The following is a 22,611-nucleotide window of genomic DNA, read 5'->3' on the forward strand; positions in this document are numbered from 1 at the left end:
ATGGACCTACAGCATGTCTACAAGAACGGCGGCACAGGTATGGCCTTGACATTTCACATGATGACCATGACATTTCATGCATGTCCTTGACATTTTAAGTGTGGTCTTGACATTTCTCATGATGATCTTGACATTTGACATGTGTCATTGAAATTTCACGTGTGGAGCCAACTCATCTTTCAATAAGACCAGAACAAAATAATAATTAAATAAGACCAGAACAAAATAATAATTGCTCTGTGAAATCTGGACTTAATGCGTTAAGTTTCGTCCAAGATTATCTTATGCTGACTGCATAGGGACGACACTTAAATGTAACATTGATATTTCACATGATGGCCTTGGCAATTTGTAAAATCACTCATAAGGATTATTGACAGACATGTCAAATCTGACCATAGTATTGAACAATATAATTCTTATTTGAGTTGCAAACGCATTAATCAGTATGCTAGAAATTGAAAAAAAATCTTGCTTTATCCCTTTTTTTACTTTAAACAACTATTTGTTGGTCTTATAAATGGCTGTTTAGTGCTTTCATGGTCCAGGTTGTTGTTATCCCCCGCCATTGGCGGAGGAATATTGTTTTGCGATGTCCGTCCGTCCGTCTTTCCGTCCGTTCGGAGCCATATCTTGGAAGTGCTTTGACGGATTTCATTGAAACTTGGTATGAGTATATATATGGATACTAGGATGATGCACGCCAAATGGCACTGTACACCATTTAAAAATAACAGAGTTATGGCCCTTTGTATCTTAAAAAAATGCTATTTTGCGTGTCAAATATAACACTTTTGTGTCAAGAAGCATATTGGCGGGGGATATCAATTCAATTAATGGGCTTGTTGTTTTTGTACTTGGAGGGTGTAAAGCCTAACCTTTTTATTGGGGAAAAAATAGCAGAATATCACGGATTTGGGGTTGTATGTGAGCGCCTTGTTCGCTGTTTGGGGGAAAATATCAACAACTATGAACAACATTCACACTTCAAGTATTATTGTTCAATGTACTAATTTTATTTAAATATATATACATTTTAAAATCATTTCACTAACATGCTACTACAGTAAAATGTACAGAGTGACACTCATTATACAGCAGCATATGAATATGAATCTGGTTATAATCAGATAAACTTACATATAAATGAAACCATGTTTGTCTTTACCCATTTACAATGATAATCATTTTTAGAGCTGCTACAATATATCAGTATATATCGCAATACGCAATCCGCACATTGTATTGCAATACGATCTGCTTTTACATGTCATTCTGTAAAATTTAAAATAAAGCTTATGGAAATTGGACAATAAAACACAATTATTTACATAATAAAAAAATGTAAATTGATGTTAGTATAAATAGAAGGAATAATGATCATTTTTTTTACGTAACAGCATTCTGATAAGTCACATGACCGGCCTTTAAATATCCACAATTCTCTTTCGGGTTTTTTTTTGTCGGCTTTTATAATAGTTCTCAAAATGGAAGACGAAACGAACACTGAGTTTGACTTTATAGACAATTTAAAGGGAAAAGGTGTTGTTTAACAACACAGTAAACATACAATACAAAGGTTATGTTCATGTAATTAAGTTGTTTTTGGTGATTATCTGGTGAGTTATAATTCTGGTACAAGTAAGCAATATATAGCAATATATTCGGGTTTTTGAACTGACAATATATTGCAAAACGGTTTTGGGCGTATGGTTGCAGCACTGATCATTTTAAATGTTTTTTTTTCTTTGAGAGAAGGCTGAACTCCAATTAACAAACACTAACTTTATCAGACATTCATTCACTGTTTAAATTTATTATAAATATTGTTTGTATCTAAGAAGAATTCCCCATTGTTGACAGACACAAGCATTTTATTAACCCCTATTATTTATAATATTTTCGTCTCGAATTCGATATGATTTCTCATTGTTCAGAGATTTGATTTCTTTTCTCCATTTTAAGCAATCTTGGAATAATGATCAATGAAACATGTATGCGTAGCAATGTAAAAGTCTATATGTCTGACTACATTATTGAACCAAAAGTTAAGTCATTATGAGTGTTGATTTCATTAGATATTTACAAATGTAGTTGTTTTTAATTGTTAAATATAAAGGCAATTATGGGGGCAAATCCATGACAGAGTAGAGAAATACCTTTAGAGAATAGGGAATACACACTGCAGTTCTCAATGGACAAAAATGATGAATGGAACATTATAACTTAAATGAAAAGGTTCACAAAAAACAAAAATGGCCATTTGATAATGGCTATGAATTGTTTTGAAAAAAACTATCCCTAAAGCGCTATTTATATTGGTATTCTTTTTGTCATTGCTAACAAAATCAAGTACACTGCATGGTTTATTCCAATATTTTACAAAAAGGGGGAGATCAGACGCACCTTTACAAAAAATATATTGGAACTGATTAGAACATTGTCCTTAGGTATTCAATGTCTGAAGAAGAACATTCTAGAAATATTGTTTAAATACTATGAGTATATTTTCCATAGCATGTAGATTTATAAAAAATAAAACACCGTTTCCCATTTTATTTTTTAAATAGGCAAAATTTGAAGAACTGTACTGACTATATAAAATTATATGAAGTTAACATTATAATAGCAAGTTGACAAAGCAATATAAATTATAAATGTATAGATTGCAGTCATTTTCTTGTATTAAGTGATAAGTTTTTGTTATTTTACAGCGTTCTTTGCAAACGCTGATAATTTTTATAGAGCACAGCAGAATTACCAAAACTGGGAACGAGCACAAGAACTCATATCATTTAATGACGTTGTGATACGCAAGTTGTAAATTTCTTGTTTGTCAAGAAAAAAGCCGTATACATGTATATTTACTAGAACATTAACATGTTATTATAACCATGTTTTTAAATTTAATTTGACTGCATTATCACGGATCTGTAAAAGGTCTAGTTGAAAAATCCTGTAGAAACTATTATTTTTCATGAAAGATTTTCTCAAGGAATATTCTAACATGATCGTTTACTCTTTGAGAGGCCAGAATGGAATGTATGAGTAGATGAGTGACATCACGCGCACAGTTTAGACTCTGCCCACTGGTTGGCAAAATATGGTGTTTTCATATAAGCACGTATAGAAAAAGTTGACATTATCATAATTTATGTACACAATTATTCAAGACATTTAGTATTAGTTTACTCATTGATATCTGCATAAAGCGTAAGTGTACAAGAAAATGCACAAACGATAATAGTGTCATTACTAATTGCTTTAACTGAGTAAGAAATAGATATAAAATACAATCTTCATTCTAGACATTATTGTTGTTTTCAGTAGACTCATTTTAGCAATCAATTTTGTAAAAGAAAAACCCTCAGAAATCTAACTATTTTCAGAATAAATTAAAGTGAATGAACTTAAACAAATGAGATGAAAACAAACAACAAATATATATAGATGAATTTCAGGCACAAACAATTTATCTAAATGGAATGGTATTTGTCTGGGAAAACTAGCTCTGGTGACACACTTTTTGATTAATTGAATGTCTAACCTAAATTTCCTGCGTTCAGCGCATGCTAATCATTGTATAGTCATAAATCTTTTTTAAAGAAGTTTCTTGTCAAGCAAATGGGATTATGTCAACAGAACTTTTACACCCGCAGACTGCGCACTGACCTTGATAACATGCAAGATGTAATTTATTGCATTTACAGAGATGCCACAATTGCAGCCGGAATGCTGGCGTTTGTCAAATAGGTAGTTCAATATGTTGGAATGTAAATTAGGAACAATAAGGAACAACAACCTGCTAAAATATATACCAGTGCACAGAATGCAATATAATACTTATTTTTGTATATGATAACACAGCCTGCACATATAAACGCTCTGACAAATATAAAGGGTCGCCTTGGCGTAGTGGATATGGTGTCTGCCCTGCGACCGGGAGTTCACTGGTTCGATCCCCATCGTAGGAGCGTTCTTAAGATCTTTTCAATACATACCAAGTACTGCTTCTACGGCCATGAAACGGACTCAAGAGCGTTTAAAATAAGCATTAGGCTTTCAATGCGACCGAGTTAAAATAAATAGGCTTACACTTAACCAAATATAAAGAATTTATTTTGACAGTGTCAAACCGCTGTAGCTGCTTAACATATCTAAACTTTATCAAATAGTTTCACACTGTAAAATCGGGTTCTTTATAGCAAAATCCTGTATTGCATCATTTTTTTAATATTGGTCATGCTGATTGAACATTTATTCAATTAGGTCTACTTGCATAAAATATCAAAATTTCATTGGATATTAATTCAGATCGAAACCTTTGTTAGACAGCAATGCTGAAATGTAATTAAATATTACAAAATAAATGTTTTTTCAGCGCAGGAAACAAAACCATTCATAATGCTTCAAATTCAAGGATTAATTTGTTTTCAGTTATCTTAAATAATTTTTTAATTTATGTAAAAAGAAATGACTGCCTAAATATAAATTCAAAATATTATTCATGTAATGTAAATTACAGACATAATATTCTGAACTAAAATTTGTCTAGCAGTTCTAGACACCTTGTTAAGTAAAAGAGAAATATAAAACAATTGTAATAGATGCAACAATATAATATATTCTATAATAGTTCTTATTATCCCAGAAAGTCTTTATATTCTTTCAACTAATGACATTATTTGTTTACAAAATAAATGCATCTGTAATAATACTAGCATTGTTGTAGTATTATAACACAAACATATTTTAATGCACAACATAAGTCCATGGCAATAAATAATCTGAATCATTAACCGGGATACATGTAGAGTTATGCTATTGCACATTGAACACCAGGATACTGTTGTTGGCATCAAGTCCCACAAGGATGGACGCAGTGTGTCTGTTGTAGCAGACTGACCATGGGGAAACCACTCCATCCTCCTTTGTAGCAAGAAGAGCCAGCTTCATTTTGCCCTCATCGTCCACCTGTATGATAGTGTGTGACAGGGATCCATATACCAGCACCTGGCCTGCAGGTGTCACGTGTACATTAGTTGGGTCAATTAGTGCAGGGTCAGTGAAGGTGGTCAGGACTGAACCATCCCTGGCCAGGGTGAGGAGCTTGTTATGGGATTTGTTTGTGATGTACAACTTGTCCCCTGTGGGACTCACAGCACACGCCGTTACTGCAAAACAGAGTTACATCACGATATTGAAATATACATTTAGTAGATAATTAGAAATCTTATTTAAACTGTATTAATAATGGTAAAAAACAGATACTATATAATAATAATTATTATTAAAGTTGTGTTCCAGTGTTTTGTTTTCTCTTTATGTTGACTTGTTTATATTTGACTTGTGCTTTAAGATTTGAAGTATTTCACCAAAGCATGGAAGGAAACAATACTTAATAATGTGTGTTAGTTGGTGTATCTACATGAAGTTATAATAAATTTACCAAACATGTACACATGATTAAACATTCATTGACACACATTGAAATATTTTACATGACTATCATACAAAATAATAACTATAGATATGGTTGTTATTGAAATTGATAAAATTGTTTCATCAATAGTTGATAAAATTATAAGTTAACACCTTTTATTGAAAATTTAAATTACAAAAACAACAATGAAAATCTCAGGTTACAAATAGAAAAAAAGTAATGTGGTGTCTACTGTGAACCCAATATGATTCAACCGACGTTTGTGTAGTTGCCGTTCATTCACAAATTAAAATAAATTTTATTGATTAATTTTATCATACATCTCACAAAGTTTTATTGTATGATTAATGTTGTTTTGGAATTTAATAATTAATTAGAAAAAAAACAGGTTACAAATAGTGAAAAGAAAAAGAAATGCAGAATCTACTATAAAATTAATATGATTCAATAGAAATAATTTTTTAGCTCACCTGATTGCTCAGGTGAGCTTTTGTGACCGGTCTTTGTCCGTCTTACGTTTGTCCGTCCATTAACATTTGTTCGTAAACACTCTAGAGGCCACATTTCTTGTCCCATCTTCATGGAACTTAATCAGAAGCTTTCTCTCAATGAAATCTCGGCCGAGTTCGAAACTGGGTTGGGCCTGGTCAAAAACTAGGTCACTAGGTCAAAAAAAAGAAAAACCTTGTAAACACTGTAGTAGTCACATTTCATGCCCAATCTTCATGTGTCTTTGTCAAAATGTTTGTCTTTATGATATCTTGGTTGCGTTTAGAAGTGGTTCCGATCCGTTGAAAAACATAGCCGCAAGTGGGCGGGGCAGTTTTCCTTATTTGGCTATAGAGAAACCTTGAAAACACTCAAGAAGTCACAATTTTTGCCCAATCATCATAAAAGTTGGTCAAAACATTGGTTCAATTGATGTCTCGGACGAGTTTGAAAATGGTCGAGATCGGTGAAAAACATGGCCGCCAGTGGGCGAGGCATTTTTCTCTATATGTACAAAGTGGCAGTTTTCCCTTTTTGGCTATAGAGAAACCCTTTAACCACTCTAGAAGTCATAATTTTTGCCCAATCATCATGAAAGTTGGTCAAAACATTGGTTTTATTGATATCTCGGACGAGTTTGAAAATTGTTGGGATTGGTGAAAAACCTGGCCGCCAGTGGGCGGGGCATTTTTTCTCTATATGTATATAGTGAAAACATGTGAAATTTGCTCAGAACATTTGTTTCCTTGATACGAGATTTGAGTTAAAAAACGGTTCCAGTCAGTAGAATAACATGGCTGCTGGGAGGGGGACAGTTTTCTCATTATGCCCCCCCCCCCCTTTCGAAGAAGAGGGGGTATGTTGTTTTGCTCATGTCGGTCCGTCTGTCCACCAGATGGTAACTCAAGAGAGCTTATGCCAAGCATCATGAAACTTCATAGGTACATTGATCATGACTCGCAGATGATTCCTAATGAAATTTAGGTCACTAGGTCAAAGGTCAAGGTCACAATGACCCGAAATAGTAAAATGGTTTCCCGATAATAACTCAAGAACACTTATGCCTAGGATCATGAAACTTCATAGATACATTGATCATGACTCGCAGATGACCCCTATTGATTTTCAGGTCACTAGATCAAAGGTCAAGGTCATGGTGACCCGAAGCAGTAAAATGGTTTCCGGATGTTAACTCAAGAACGCTTATGCCTAAAATCATGAAACTTCATAGGTACATTGATCATGACTCGTAGATGACCCCTATTGATTATCAGGTCACAAGGTCAAAGGTCAAGGTCACGTTGACCTGAAATATTAAAATGGTTTCTGGATGATAACTCAAGAATGCTTACGCCTAGGGATCATGAAACTTAATAGGTATATTGATCATGACTCGCAGATGAAATAATGATGAAACTTGACCAGGATGTTTGTCTGGACAATATCTAGATCAAGTTTGACATTTGGTAAAGTTTGAATGAACCGACTCCGCCCAGGTGAGCGAACTAGGGCCATCTTGGCCCTCTCGTTGTAGTTTCCGTTCAGTCACAAAATAAAATGTTTAACCAAGTTTTTATTCTCAAAGTCTTTTATAATTATCAGACTTAAAAAACAACACAGTTTTTAAGATCCAACGAATAGCCCTGATTTAACTTATCCATGAAATTTAATATAATTAACATTAATTTAATTCACATTCATTAATAAACATGACATACAGGGAATGTCCAAATAAAAAAAATAACTTTTCTTTTATACCTAATGATAAAATATGGCTTTTCTGCAGTGAAAATACAGCAGTGAAAATAAACAAATGGTTATTTTCACCGGTGAAAAGAACAATTTTTTTCGAAAATCCTCTTTCTATTTTTAGATAATCATAACTAAATTTAAGTATATTTTCTATGACCACGAGTGAATTAAAATCGACATTTTACCGAATCCAACAAATTGTCTTCTTACTTTATGCTTTTCACCTTTTATTTACATTGTAAAAGAGTTAAACTGGAGAATGTCGGTGGTATAATGACGTCATTTTGTCACACTCATGATGTCATTTTGTGTTTTGAAATGTATTGAGGCACGCCACGGGAGAAACTCCGAGAAAGGGTAACTTTTCAGCGAAAGGATAACAGCTGTTAATTATTTTGTTGAAAACGGGGCATTACTCGTGAAAATATATTTTGTATGATCACTTGTGAAATAACAAACGATATTACACTGACATGAACAAATATCCTCTATGTATTCTTAACTGCAGCTGAATTAATACATTGATGGCACATTATAATCTATTTGTTTGACGTTTGCCTAATCATATCCAGATAAATCCACTCTGAGTCTTACCTGTCCAAGGTCCAAATGTATCCTCATACATCTTGCTGACTTGTTGTCCACTCAGCGTGTACTTGTACAGTGCATGAAAGGTAGTAATATACAGGTCATCCTGGTGGCAGGCAATACCTGCACATCCATGTTGTAACTGAAGCTTCCTTCCTTTTACCAGCTTCCTGTTGTTGACTGTGATGAACTGGACCTCACTACATTCCATAGTCACAGCCACTTTACTGGGTGTGATCTGACACATATGAAATGGCAAGTTTGTCACACTACAGTGACTCACCACCCGGTACTGCTGGTCAAGCATCTTGATTGTTTTATTACTACGGTCTGCTACCAGGACCTGTCCTTCTGGTAGAACACAGATGGCTGTGATAATGCATACCTTTGAATCACTTGATATTCTTACATTATGTACAGACTTCCCATGCACAGTGATTATCTTGTTTGGATTATCTTGTATCAACAATGTCTGGATACTGTGTTCAATCTTTTCAAGACCAGACAGTTTAGACAAGTACTGTACAATGTCACTGTTAGGCTGGAATGTTATATAAAATGTATTCCCAAGAGAATTCTTTTTTAGAAAGGTTTCACATTGCTGTATTTTATCCTTGCATTTTCTGGTGGCTATAAAGGATAGATCCAGTTTGCTTTTATCACTTATGTCCTGAATGGCATCTCGAAGTTGTTTCAATTCATCCTGGAGACTGATACATTTGTCAACATCATCTTTGCAAGAGGCTTGCAGTTTTGTCAGTGTTTCTTTCATTTCATTCAATGTCTTCTGTTCAATCGTGTCTAAAGCTGCATTTATTTTTCGCCGAGTTTCATGTATCTTTTGTAACTGCTCATCAAACGAATTTTGCATATACTGAAGGCTAGCCTCTTGGTTGCCTTGAAGTTTCCTCATTTCTTCCAGAATTGTTTGGATAGAAACTGACAGTTTTTTAAGGTCTGTGGACTGGAGTTTTACTATGTCTGATATAAGGGTTACCTTTGGGCAGTGTCTGAAAGAAAAAGGGAAAAACACTTTAAATTATATAAAATACTAAAATACCTATTCTTTAAAAGCTTTTATCATGGGAAAATTCTTTGGTCAAGTCAGAATGAGATGCATATATTACATGCATAGAAATGGTATAATAAAAATATTCATTTATATAAATCTAAAACACAAGTATTCATTTCATCAGACAGTTTACTGGATATAAAATTAAATTGCAGTCTTCTTACTATTATAATTATCGTACATGAAATAATTAATTTCTTATTGAAATATTTTGTTTTTCAGTGATCTAGTACAGTTATTTTTTCTTTCTAAAAATTATAGTTTCAGCTTGCAAAGAAGTTTGAAAATCCTACGTTTGTTTCGGGTGTTTTTTTTCTATTCTTCAAGTTAAACTATACCTGTGTTTAAGGAATGCACAATTTGTGCAGCACAGCTCACTGTGTTCATCGCAAAACATTTTCAGGTTTTCATCTTTATGGACATCGCATTTCAGAAGAAAATCTTCCACTTTCTTTGTCACTGGCCATTTCTTCATGTGTTCCCTTCCAAAAGTGTCATGTTTAGTAAACAACTGGCTGTGCAGGTTTATACAATTTCCACAGAAAAATTTAACACAAGATTCACAGTAGAAATCAGCTATATTATCCAATTTCTTGTCTTCACAGGTCGAGCACAAGAAGTCTGTGACTGTGTAAGATCCCTTGTCAATGGTTGATTGTGAAAAGGTTGCCATTTTACTGAAAGAATTTATCTAGTACTGTGATCTCAATTAAATAGCTTAACATATCAAGCCCATCTTACCACGATCTGCAGTCCTAAACAAGTAGCACCAAACCTACCACTTTCAAACTAAGATGCAACTCAAGGTGATTTGAAGGTTAAAACTTCGATTAACAAACTACGTTAACTGTCATGTGAACTGTGTGGTAAGATAACACCTTCCGTTTGTGGTTACTTTATCTAAGCACACACAAGATAATACCTCAACTCAATGTAGCCAGGACAACTCATCTAGCGCATGCGTAGATTTTATCTGTCGCAGTGTAAACATTGCATGAAATGATGATCAAATACACAATAAATGATACGTTTATGAGTAAAAACATTAATGCAATTGCTAAAATATATACTGATCATCTGAACTGTACCGATAACTTGTCGATTTTGGCCTTACATTGATTTTTTTGTCGCGATTTAACGTTGTGTTTACATCGCCTTTTCTAAATATGGACGGCTATTTTTGGGGAATACCGGCTATCATATGATTACTTTTGATCGTATTTATTTTCATCGACCAATGAAAAGTTTGTTACTTTGCAAGTTGAATGTCATCATAGAGGTACACCACGGGCTAACAAGGCGGGTTTTTTTGGTATTAAATAAAAGTATACATTTTCACGGCTGGTACTTGTTTAAGCCAACTTTGAGGTAGAAGAAAGGTAAGAGAAGATCGTTATAAATGTTTGAAAATATCATTTTAGCGTTTTTAATCCATTTTGAGTAAAGTTTACGAAAGTTGTTTGTTATAAACCTATGCGCATTTGTGCGCTAGCCATTCGAAGATTCCCTGTCGCAAGCCTCAAGCAACTATTTTGTTTGGAGTTGTTTCCCCTGCCGAACACTCTTCAAATCAGTCACATGTGTTTATACTTCTGCACGAATTTCTGGCTGCGTTTTCAGTATTTCCCACATGTCATCGTAAGTAAATGATATATTTCTGATTTTTATAGTAGAATCTTGTCAGTAAATATGTTTTAAACAATATTTCATGGTCGTCATTGTCAATTTCTCGCCCATTATATTTTGATGATTTCGGATGCAGCTCACAATTCGGATAAAATATTTTCCTGCGGTTTTTCTTATTGCAATGGAATGTGTGTTCATGTATTATGTTTTTAAAAGGCTGCATACATCGTAGTTTTTTCATATATGACTTGTAAAACAATGTTTGAGGAAGAACAACTGGGTTAACAATAAAAAATACTCAACTATTTTTCAATCATTAAGGACATATCACTTTCTGGAATGATTGAAAATGCTTTAAAAAATGGATACCAATTTTTCTGCTACCTTTTTACCTGTGATTTAAAATTATTTATATATCAGTCACCACTGGAGTATACAATATTAAACTGCATACTAAAATTGAATATGTCCATTAATTCGTTCTACGACCTGTGAAACAATAGCCAAATCGCTGGGCGTCCAAACACAAATAGGAGACCAATTGGACACAAACTTTTTGTTCACATGTAAAAATGAATATCTGAAGAACAAAGTCTTAGAGGATTGTAATGTAATGTATCCCCGTTGAGAAGAACAGCCCCTAATTAACACGTCTCACACTAATGACGTTCGGTATCGCCATTTTGTTAATTCATAACAGAATGTAAACAAACCAGCATGGCTCGAAAATGACACTAAAAACATTTTTGCACAACAAAACTACTCAGATTTAAAACATATTAACTGTTATGAAAAATGCATACCTTGAAATGGACGATCACAACATATTTCTCAGCTATGACGCCTAAATAAACACGATGAAAAATTGACATGACGATGGTTTTCCATTTTTACAACCGTATAACTGTATTAGTACGCCGCACACATCACGAACGATAACTCTGTAAGTTGTTGTTGTTGTTTTTTATACGAAAACACCATAAATGTGAACAATACATCATGCATACAGGTTTTTCTGATGTCTATTTGCATTATTTTCGTAATAGACTGAAATTGATATCCAAAAAACACAAAATATAACTGCTTTCCAATTTTTTGTTGAACGATTATTTTTCTTGCACGAACATCCGGGTTTTTTAAATGTATGTCATTGGGTCCACTTCCGACGATGGTAACAACAGTCAAGAGCAAGTTTTATCGACAAATTGGTGTTGCTGAGTTAACCTGATGTTGATCAAGGTAAGTTAATAATTGAAATACGTTTATTAACTAATTTTTCTACCAACCGTTTAATCAGTTTGTGTTTCGATGTTTCGATATACATAAGGTAAGTTTCACCGTGTATCATAACGTAAAATTACGTGAATGAAAATTGAGAAAAGCATGGTGGATCATACGTGTCACAGTGTGTAGTGTATTCGACTAACAGTTTGTTTAGTGCTTTAAACTTCATATTCTGTGAACTCTTCTGTGTTACAATTGCTTTAATTATGGCTGTAATGAAGAAGGGCAAGTATGGAAGAAATAAAAGGTTGTTTGGACAAGCTGTTGGCCGCAACAGTCAAAAGAGTAAGAGAAAACAGTCAGCTTTATTTCGCCACATAAAAGAAAAATACAAAACTGGTGTTGATAAACATGTAAGTCCATATCAAATAGTGAAAATTGTGGAACAAAGTTGGTAGTGCGTCGCATAAGATGCAATTCTTCGGGGAGCAGCAGGCTTCTAAAGAGTGGTAAGAATAAATTGAAATTTAGAATGAATAAATACAAGAAAGAATTGACAGGTAATCGTGTGATTAATTTAGATTGTTTGCAAGAATATATATCTACCATTACATCGCATGTATGTTTGTGTCCCAAAGCAATTATTATTGCAACAAAAAATGAAAGCCCCAAGACTCTTAAATATGAAAAAAACAAGAGTGGACTTTTTAGCATTTTGATGGCCATATGTGCTGGATGTAATAAAGAGTTCAAACTGGAAACAAGTAAAAGACAGGGTAATGGACTTTTCGACGTTAATGTTAGAGCTGTTTGGGGTACTATGGCAAGTGGAGGAGGTGAAACTTACCTGCAAGAACAACTAAGCACTTTAAATATACCCTCTTTCACATCAAATATGTTTTCTAGCTTGGAACACACTATTGGTGACTGGTGGTCAAAGTCCAATAAAGATGAAATGTTAAAGGCTGGTGCAGAAGAGAGGCGTAAAGCTATTGAAAAGGGGCATTTTCACGAAGGAATCCCCTATATTACTGCCATTTGTGATGGTGGCTGGTCCAAAAGGACACACAAACACACATACAACGCATCAGGTGGTGTAGCTGTTATTTTCGGGGCAGAAACGAAGAAACTATTGCACATTGGTGTCAGAAATAAGTATTGCATATTGTGCTCTAGGGCAAAAAACACGAATACTGAAGTTAAACCACAACAATGTTTTAAAAACTGGCATGAAAGTTCCCAGGCAATGGAAACAGATATTATAGTTCAGGGCTTCCTTGAAGCAGAATCTACACCTGAACTGAGATACATTTACATGATAGGGGATGGAGACAGTAATGTGTATCCCCAACTTCAAGAACAAATTCCTGTATGGGGTAAAAGTATAAAAAAACTGGAATGTGCAAACCACACTTGCAAATGCTTAAGAGCAAACCTGGAAAAGCTTGTGGCTGAAAAACCTCACCTAAAAGGAAGAGGAAAACTAACAAAACTGAATCGGATAAGGCTTAAAACCGCTGTGAGATGCGCTATAAAAATGAGATCTTCGGAAAATGACCCTAAACAATTTAAAAAAGACATTATAAACTCTATATATCACATTTTAGGCTTTCATGATAAATGTAGTAATTTCTGCACCAAGAAGATTTAAAAAAAACATTAACAGTGTTGATAAATTAAATAATGAAAATGGAGATAATGATTATTTTAATGAAATTATATACGAACAATATGTATTTTGGAAATTGCCTTCACATCTTGAAATGAAAAACAGCCGAAATGCATTAAAGAAACAGTGTCAAAAGGCGGAACTAACAGAAGTTGTAAGGGATGTGCAAGTATTTTTAAACCGAATGGCAAACAAAAGTGATCGTTTGATAGGAAATTTTACCACTAATTTATGCGAAAGCTGGATGTCAATAAGAGCAAAATTTGATGGAGGAAATGTTGTAAATCGATGTGGAAGAGGATCTTGGCACGCACGATGTTTTGGTGGTGCTTTGCGAAAAAACCTGGGTGAGGAATGATCTGTAAGAACATTTAAACATGTAACAAAAGAACAAGGTGGACAATATTTTTTTGAAGCTGTTCACAGACAAACAAAGAAAAAGTATGCAAGTGCCAAATATCAGGCTAAACCAGAAAGTAAATCATTAAGACGTAAACGTTAATTTAAAAATTTGAAGAAAAACAAAAAAAGCTAAATTTAACTATGGGGGCAATTAAGATGATTCACCAGATGTAACAGCAGACCAACTCAAAACTGCGTGTGACCAATTTTATGAATGTCAAATATTAAAAACAGATACTGAAATAATCGATATTGAAAAAAAAACCACCATTAATCAATCCCAATCAGAATTGTGAAAAAAAGAAAGAAGTATTAGGCTAACTAGTTCCAACTTTGGAAAGGTTATTTCTCGCCACAGCAAAAATGTATCTACAGCTTTAGTTAATAATATGCTGTATTCCAAATTCTCTGGTAACATCCATACAATAAGAGAATTGGCACAAGAGGACAATACTATCATATAATATAAATATGTTAAAGGAAATGTTGAAGTGCAGAGAACTGGATTGAGAATTTGTAAAGAACATCTCTTTCTAGCAGCTTCAACTGATGGAATTGTCTTATCAAAAGAATCTAATGGTCTTTTGGAAATTAAGAATCTGCTGCAAACAAATTCATATAATAAAAGAAGCTGTGGAAAAAGTGCCAAATTTTTGTTTGGAATGTGTAAAAGAGAAAATTCAGCTTAAAAGAAACCCATAGCTTTTATTACCAAATTGAAGGACAATTAAATATCTTTGAAAAACAATGTTGTGATTTTGTGGTAAGACGATCAAAACCATATGACATGTTCATTGAACAAATACAAAGGAACTGTAAATTATGGGAGACGGAAATGTTACCCAAATTGCTAGCCTTCTATATGAAGTTTATGCTTCCTGAATTAGCCCTCCCAAGAATGGGAACATATACTGGAATTAGACAACCATGATACTATCAGCTTGTCCTAGTCTGATGATTTGTAACAAATGTATGTCCATCACAATTTTACCTTAAATTGTATATATATATATATATATATATATATATATATATATATATATATATATATATATATATATAAATTTAAATAACCCTTTCTGGGTTATGCACTGACATCAATTTTATAATTATTTTTTTTCCTAATACAAATACATTCTGACATATTTAAAGAAAAATAAATTTGAAAACAATGCAACATATGGTGAATTTTATAATAGTACACACTTTCACATTTTTATGTAATGATTTTAATTAAAATATATGAAATATTTCATATATGATTTCATCTTTATGGTTTAGTTTTATGCAGAATTCGGGAACATGAAAAGGGTAAACATTATGTAATACAGTACTTCAAGAGATAACTTAATAAATGTATATTTACTTCATTTCAGTTCATTCCTAATCAACGAGTTGAAGTGACGAAGACAAAATGTACACGGGTTTCCAAGCCATTAGTAAAACCTTCAAAATTGGTAGTACATGTAGATGATCAAACAGCGGATCCATCCCATCTATGCGATGAAACATTGACTGATGTCAATAACAATTCAACACCAAAGGTATAGAATATATATATTTACGATTTACCATTATTGACAAAACAAGTTTTTAATAAAGTTTTTGTAATTTTGCTGATGCTTTCAAAGTAATTTTAGTAACATAGTGAAATATTTAATAATGTACATTGAACAAACTTAATTACCATCCACGCTTTAAAAGAAGTTACATTAGATATTATCATTTGTATCTTGCAACCGACAACATTTGAAAACCTAATGACTAAACGATAAATAGTTCATAATGACAAATTTATATTTTTGTCACTATGTTTTAAATGGCAAATTACTTGTAAAACATCAAAAGTAAATTGATATATGCATTTTTATAAAAATGAATTAAATTCCTCATATGCAAACTTTAAAGTGAAAAATTAGTATAAGTGTAGGCATATTTAAATGTGGATTGTAGATTTTCCTTGTAACTAAGTCAAATAATCATCTAAATTACTGTTATTGTTTGTTCTTATTAACTCATCTTGCTAAGATAATAACTTACAGCAAAATAGCTTTTTTATGCCCCCGGATCGATTGATTAGGAGTATAATGTTTTTGGCCTGTCTGTCTGTCATTGTATGTGTGTCAGTACAAAAGCTTAACATGTCCTTGTTTATGAATTTTGAAATAATTAATATAGTAACTTTATATCTGGCATGCATGTGTATGTCATGGAGCTTCTGCACATTTTGAGTGTTGAAAGGTCAATGTCAAGGTCGAAGGTAAAATATATGGGTTCAAAGCGCAGTAGGGCCTAGGGGACATTGTGTTTCGCAAACAAAGCTCTTGTTTTCCTGTACAGAAATGATGAAAGTAATCATGGTTATCGCTGTATGAAGATGTCTGTATAAGTCATTACTCATTATATTTATGCCCCCTTCGAAGAAGAGGGGATATATTGTTTAACACATGTCGGTCCTTCTGTGCGTAGGTCTGTCTGTCCGTCCACCAAATGGTTTCCGTATGATAACTCGAGAACGCTGAGGCCTAGGATCATGAAACTTCATAGGTACATTGATCATGACTGGCAAATGACCCCTTTTGATTTTCAGGTCAAAGGTCAAGGTCACAGTGAGTTGAATGCACTACAACTAACAGCCCATTTTCTTAATCGTTTAGGTTGAGCAATATGGTATAAGGATAGATCTATGACAAAACAACTCTGGGCTTATTAGAGCAATATCAATTTCTCAATTTCCATTTGAGTCGCCTTCTGAAAAAACTGGGCATAATGCATGTGCGTAAAGTGTCGTACCAGGTTAGCCTGTGCAGTTAGCACAGGCTAATCAGGGACAACACTTTCCAATTGTATGACATTATTTGTTTAAATGCATTCTCTTCCTAGCAAAAATCCAAATGAGATGGAAAGTGTTGTCCCTGATAAGCCTGTGTGTACTGCACAGGCTAATCTGGGAAAAACACTTTTAGCAAATGCATTATGCACAGTTTTCTCAGAACAAGGCTCATTTAAATGTCTCCTGTGTGATATGACTTCTAAGTCAATAGTAAACCATTCCTGAAATTAGCAATATCTACTGGTTAGTAGGCAGGAACAATAGTTGATATTAAAAACCTTAATAAAATTATATCCTCTATGTATTTGTTTATGCCCTCGAAAGAGGGCATATAGTGATCGGTCCGTCTGTCTGTCTGTCTGTCTGTCCTTCCGTCAAACTTTGTTTATATGGCAATTAATTGTTATGTTGATAGAAAATAGAATTTCATGTTAATTGAACATGCATGTAGTCTGATTATTCATGTATACATTTTTTTTATCTCATCTGAGCACAATATGCTCATGGTGAGTTTTTGTGATCGCTTTTTGTCTGTTGTGGGGCGTGCGTTGTCAACATTTGCCTTTTTAACACTCTAGGTCGCAGTGGTGTAGTGGATATGGTGTCCGCTAAGTGACCAGGGGGTCACAGATTTGATTAACGGCATGGGGGCGTTCTTCGCATGTCCTTCAAAGACACCAAGTACTGGTTCTAGTCCCAGAAAATGGACTCAAGAACGTTTATATCAGCCTTAGGCTTTCGATGCATTGGAGCTAAAATAAATAGGTTGAAACTAACACTCTAGAGGCCACATTTATGTTCAATCTTTATGAAATTTATCAGATGATTGGTGTCAATGATATCTTGCATGAGTTTGGAAATAGTTACGGTTGTTTTAAACACATGGCGGGCGGGACATTTTTCCTTATATGGCTATATATGGCTTAAGTAAAACATTGCTATCAATATAGGCCACATTTATTGTCCGGTCTTCATGAAAGTTTTTCACAAGAATTGTCCAAACAGTATCTCGGATGAGTTCAAAAATTGTTCCAGTTGATTGAAAAACATGGCCACCTGGGGTTGGGGCATTTTTCCTTATATGGCTATTGAAAAAACTTGTTTTCACTTTTTATGTCACATGTATTGTCCAATCTTCATGAAACTTGGTCAATTTTTTTTGTTTTAATGTCGAATAATAATACTTTGGATGTGTACGAAAATGTATCCGGTCTGTTTTAAAATGCGCCCGCCGTAGTGTTCACTATTCATGAAAATTGGTTAGAACATTTGTTATAATGACATTTTGGGCTGCACAGGCTAGGTCAGTTTCTTTCAATCTCTCGTGAGCGACTTTGGGCCTTTTAGGCCCTCTTGTTTATAAATAATATTTATTATAGGAAGTTTGCACCAATAAAAGGACTTGTCGATGCAGAAAAGCAAAGTTTGTTGGTAGACAGATTCGACACAAATGGATTGTTGATAAGGAAACCAATAAGAGCAAATGGTATATTGGAACAGTGATAGATGTAGTATCAGGTAATTATTAGAAATATATAATTGTTTAATCAATTAATTTAACTCTTTGGCCCGCATACAAATTAATGTGGCTTGAAATCTACAACTTTTGAAAGCATGGTAACTAAAAAAGAAATATTTCATAATGACCAATATCTCCTTCTTTCAATACCTTTTCAAAGGGCTAATGATGTATTAAAAAGCTAATATAGCACATATATGTATACTAAGGCTTGTAATTATGATGTTTTATATACCACTGTAATAATTTCACATTTATTTCCCAATTGTCCTGTTATAAACAAGGATATTACAAAATGTTTAACTAATGAATGCAAAATAAAAAAATCTTTATGATAAACTGCGTATTTATGAAAATAAATCTTTGTTCCCATCAATTTTTATATTGAAAAAGATGATATTATTAAAGTTTGTGATCAAAGTAGGAATTCTTAATGATGATTTATTGTTTTTAAATACTCATGATGCCCAATTTCTTCTTTTCTCATAATTGGCTGTTTTGCAATTTTATGTTACTTATTGAAGGTTATCAAGCTGCAAAAGTGTATCAAGTAGGAATTAATTTTATGTAAAATATAAAGCCATAAGAAAATAAGAATTAGCAAATGCTGATTTTGTGTAATTGTTTTCCAAATACCTATCCTCAAGATTCTTCAGATGCCTTTTGTATTTGGAAAATGATTGAACTACTTAATGCATTTTTTGAGGAAAAGACGGTGATCCACAAGCGGTACATGAAGTCCTGTATAAAGGAGAAGACAGCCCATATATGGTGAATGGGCTTCAACGGGATGTGGATGAAGGCTCGTTGAAGTTCGTTGATATATAGACTAGAAAACATTGCGAAAAAGGTATTTTTTATTTGTCATTAGGTAAATTGATATATTAATAATTAAAATGTTAATTGGCATGTAACTTTCAGAAATGTGCTTTTTCTCAAAATTAAATGAAATGACATAAAACAATAAAAGCATATATGAATAGTGCCATCTCAATGGTTTGAAGAAACACTGAACGAAGTAAAATTGGATGAATTTGAATGCCTCCAGTGTTGCTTCAATCCAATACTTACATGTAATCAATGGAATAAAAGTATAAATAATTTAAAAAAGCAATTTTTCCTTTATGTCAATATTTATTTTAAGTGTTTAAGGCACTTGACGTGACATGGTCTTTATCTGCATGGATTTAAATCTTTGTATAATCAATTTGTACGCCACCGGTAGGGTGTCATATAGAAGTTGAAATGTCCGTCAGTATGTCCGTCCGTCTGAAAACTTTAACATTGGCCATAACTTTTGCAATATTGAAGATAGCAACTTGATATTTGGAATGCATATGTATATCATGGATCTGCACATTTTGATTGGTGATATGTCTGAGTCAAGGTCATCCTTCAAGCTAAAAGGTCAAATATATGGGTTCAACACGACGCATTAGGGGACATTGTATTTCTGACTAACACATATCTTGTTTAATCCTTGTATGACAAAGTTGGATTTGTGGCATCACTGAAGCAACCTTAATTGTATCTTACAATGCTTAATCTTGTGGGGTATTCTTTCATCATCAATTTGCATTTCATTATGACTTAAATACTAGTAATGTGCTGTTAACCCTATATAAATAAAGTACAATGTTTTTTAATTGCACATGTATTACAATTAGTGTATATGTAGTGTGAAGGCAAAAATGGTAGAATAACAAAATTAATACATTCAGAGCATGTATAAATTAATACAAAATTTAGTAAAACCTGCAACTAAGAGATAATGTAATAGGTTTATATTGCTGTAGTTAAACATTTATTGACACATGTTGAAAACAGTGTAAAAAACAAAAATCAAGATGTGTTTGTGAAACACTATGTCCCCCAATATATTTAACTTTTGACATTGAATGATGACCTTGACCTTGAAGTTTTACCAATCAAAATGTGCAGGTCCATTAAATACACATGCATGCCAAATAGCAAGTTGCTATATTCAATATTGCAACAGTTATGGCCAATTTTAAAGTTTGTTTGAAATAAAAAACATGGCAAAAAAAATGTCCCCCAGTATTATGTGGGAAACATAAAACTATTATTAATATAAATAAATCATTATAAAGGGAATTTATTGGAATGCTTTCCACATTTCTGTATATTTCTTTTCTTTTTGATAATTTGTCATTTCTGGCCCACCATACTTTTTCAAGAGAACTATGACTCCATTTGTTTACCTTTTGTTCTTAAAAAATGACTTTATAAAGGAGACTTTTTTAAGTGTTTCTAGTGAGTTATATTTAATAATACTCTAACATTATCTTCTACAGTGGTATAGGTTCCAGCTGCTGTCAGTGGATATATGAATACAAGAAGAAAATAAGGACTTAAAACTCCCAAGAAGAAAGTGGTTTATGAGGTGAAAAAATGTCATTATTGACTATTTTGGAAAGATTTATTTACAAATGATGCATGTATCACTGAACTATATGTTATTGTATTGGTACATATTGTTCCAAAATTAATATAGAATGCTTATATATGAAATTTTTCGTTTAAATTACCCCACCCACTTTTAACCATTTGAGGAAGTGATATGCCCTTAAGGTTTATTGGCATGTGTCATTAAGTGTTTAGATTGTCATGAGTGAGGACCTTTTTCAGTCTGATTCCGACTCGGAGCTGCACATTGACTCTTCTATTACAGAAGGGGACTTGGACTAGGAAGAAGAGGTTAAAATTTAAAGCTTATATTTTTAGCCTACTAAACATGTACCAGTTCGCCAATTTTAAAATGAATTAAATTAACAAGTGTTTCAACCATGTTATTTCATACTCCGTCGTTATGTTATAATTCCTTGACATTATATATATTGTGTTAAGAGTTTAAATCCTACTTAAAGATTTTTTAAGCATTTGAATGTTATAAACACTAATCAGCAAATATCAATATGAATTAGAATTCATGTGAATTATCGAATCAGATATTTTTTATGAATGATTGCCAGAGCAAGATATTCAGTTCAGTTTTAATTCTGAATAATTTAATTGATTTTTTTTAAGAAATTAATTTGGGATTGCTAAATCTTGTATGGTACTGTGTCGTAAAATGTTGTTTTGTTTTTTTCATAAGGGTATCCATCAAGCCCGGATTTTAGGAAGCGACAGAAAAGCGAAATTCCTGCAGTACCAGTAGATATTTAATATGCGGTCTGACATAAAGGTCACTTCAGTGTTACCATGCTTTAAACACTTTACTAATTAATTGTACAGCATGCAGTCTTTAAAATAAACACTTGCTCACTAGAATGAGGCAAGTAAATAATTATATTGTCAGGTACATACCGTTAATGAATTCTAAAATGTTTCTTACTTATGACTGAGTAAAAAAATTAGAATATTGATCCAAATGAAGAGTATATTAAACGTATATTTGACAAAGATTGTATGATATATACATATCATACTTCACTAGCACAATCATATATTATAGAATTGGCATTAGTAATTTTTGTTTAGAGAACATTGTTTGAATTTATATGAAATTTCCAATTAATTTCCGTACAACTTTTCATAGATAAATTGTATTCTCATTATCCCATAAGGTATTCACTAATATTCACTAGTATAATGCTAAATGCATTTTTAACATTCTAGTACTATAGTATAGTCCATTTTAAGCAGAGTAACATTTCTCAAAACATCTAAACATGTTCTGTTAACACTACAAACGTGTTTATAATTTGGATTGAAAAAAACGCTTCTTTCACTGAACACACCAATGAAGTTAAGCTGTGTGTATTCATTTATCTACAAAAAGGAAAAGAAAGATACATAAGAATTCAGTAATTTAAGCTCTAATTTTAAGTTTTTTATCAATATATATTCAATATGTTCAGTAAAATATATAAGTAATATATGAGATACTCATATTTGTATATTAAATATCATGTTATTATTTCATAGGCATTGTATTATTAACAGAACTGAACAAATAATATGATACAAT

General features: G+C 32.9%; 1 protein-coding gene and 1 long non-coding RNA gene across 2 annotated transcripts; one reads left to right on the forward strand and one right to left on the reverse strand.

Annotated features, from left to right (window-relative positions):
• Window positions 1-4,821: 4,821 nt before the first annotated feature.
• On the reverse strand, window positions 4,822-10,215 carry LOC127848999 (uncharacterized). The gene is made up of 3 exons (XM_052381725.1): window positions 9,683-10,215; window positions 8,279-9,282; window positions 4,822-5,174 (listed from the first exon to the last, which is right to left on the reverse strand). The coding sequence occupies exons 1-3, from the start codon at window positions 10,015-10,017 to the stop codon at window positions 4,822-4,824; spliced, it is 1,692 nt and encodes a 563-aa protein (XP_052237685.1). The 5' UTR covers window positions 10,018-10,215.
• Window positions 10,216-15,647: 5,432 nt separating this feature from the next.
• LOC127847326 (uncharacterized) lies at window positions 15,648-21,944 on the forward strand. Its single transcript, XR_008033926.1, has 6 exons — window positions 15,648-15,809; window positions 18,478-18,616; window positions 19,324-19,467; window positions 20,933-21,021; window positions 21,267-21,335; window positions 21,736-21,944. It is a non-coding gene; the product is annotated as an uncharacterized LOC127847326 (long non-coding RNA).
• Window positions 21,945-22,611: the final 667 nt, after the last annotated feature.

This window comes from Dreissena polymorpha, chromosome 10, assembly GCF_020536995.1.
Source record: "Dreissena polymorpha isolate Duluth1 chromosome 10, UMN_Dpol_1.0, whole genome shotgun sequence".
Taxonomy (NCBI): domain Eukaryota; kingdom Metazoa; phylum Mollusca; class Bivalvia; order Myida; family Dreissenidae; genus Dreissena; species Dreissena polymorpha.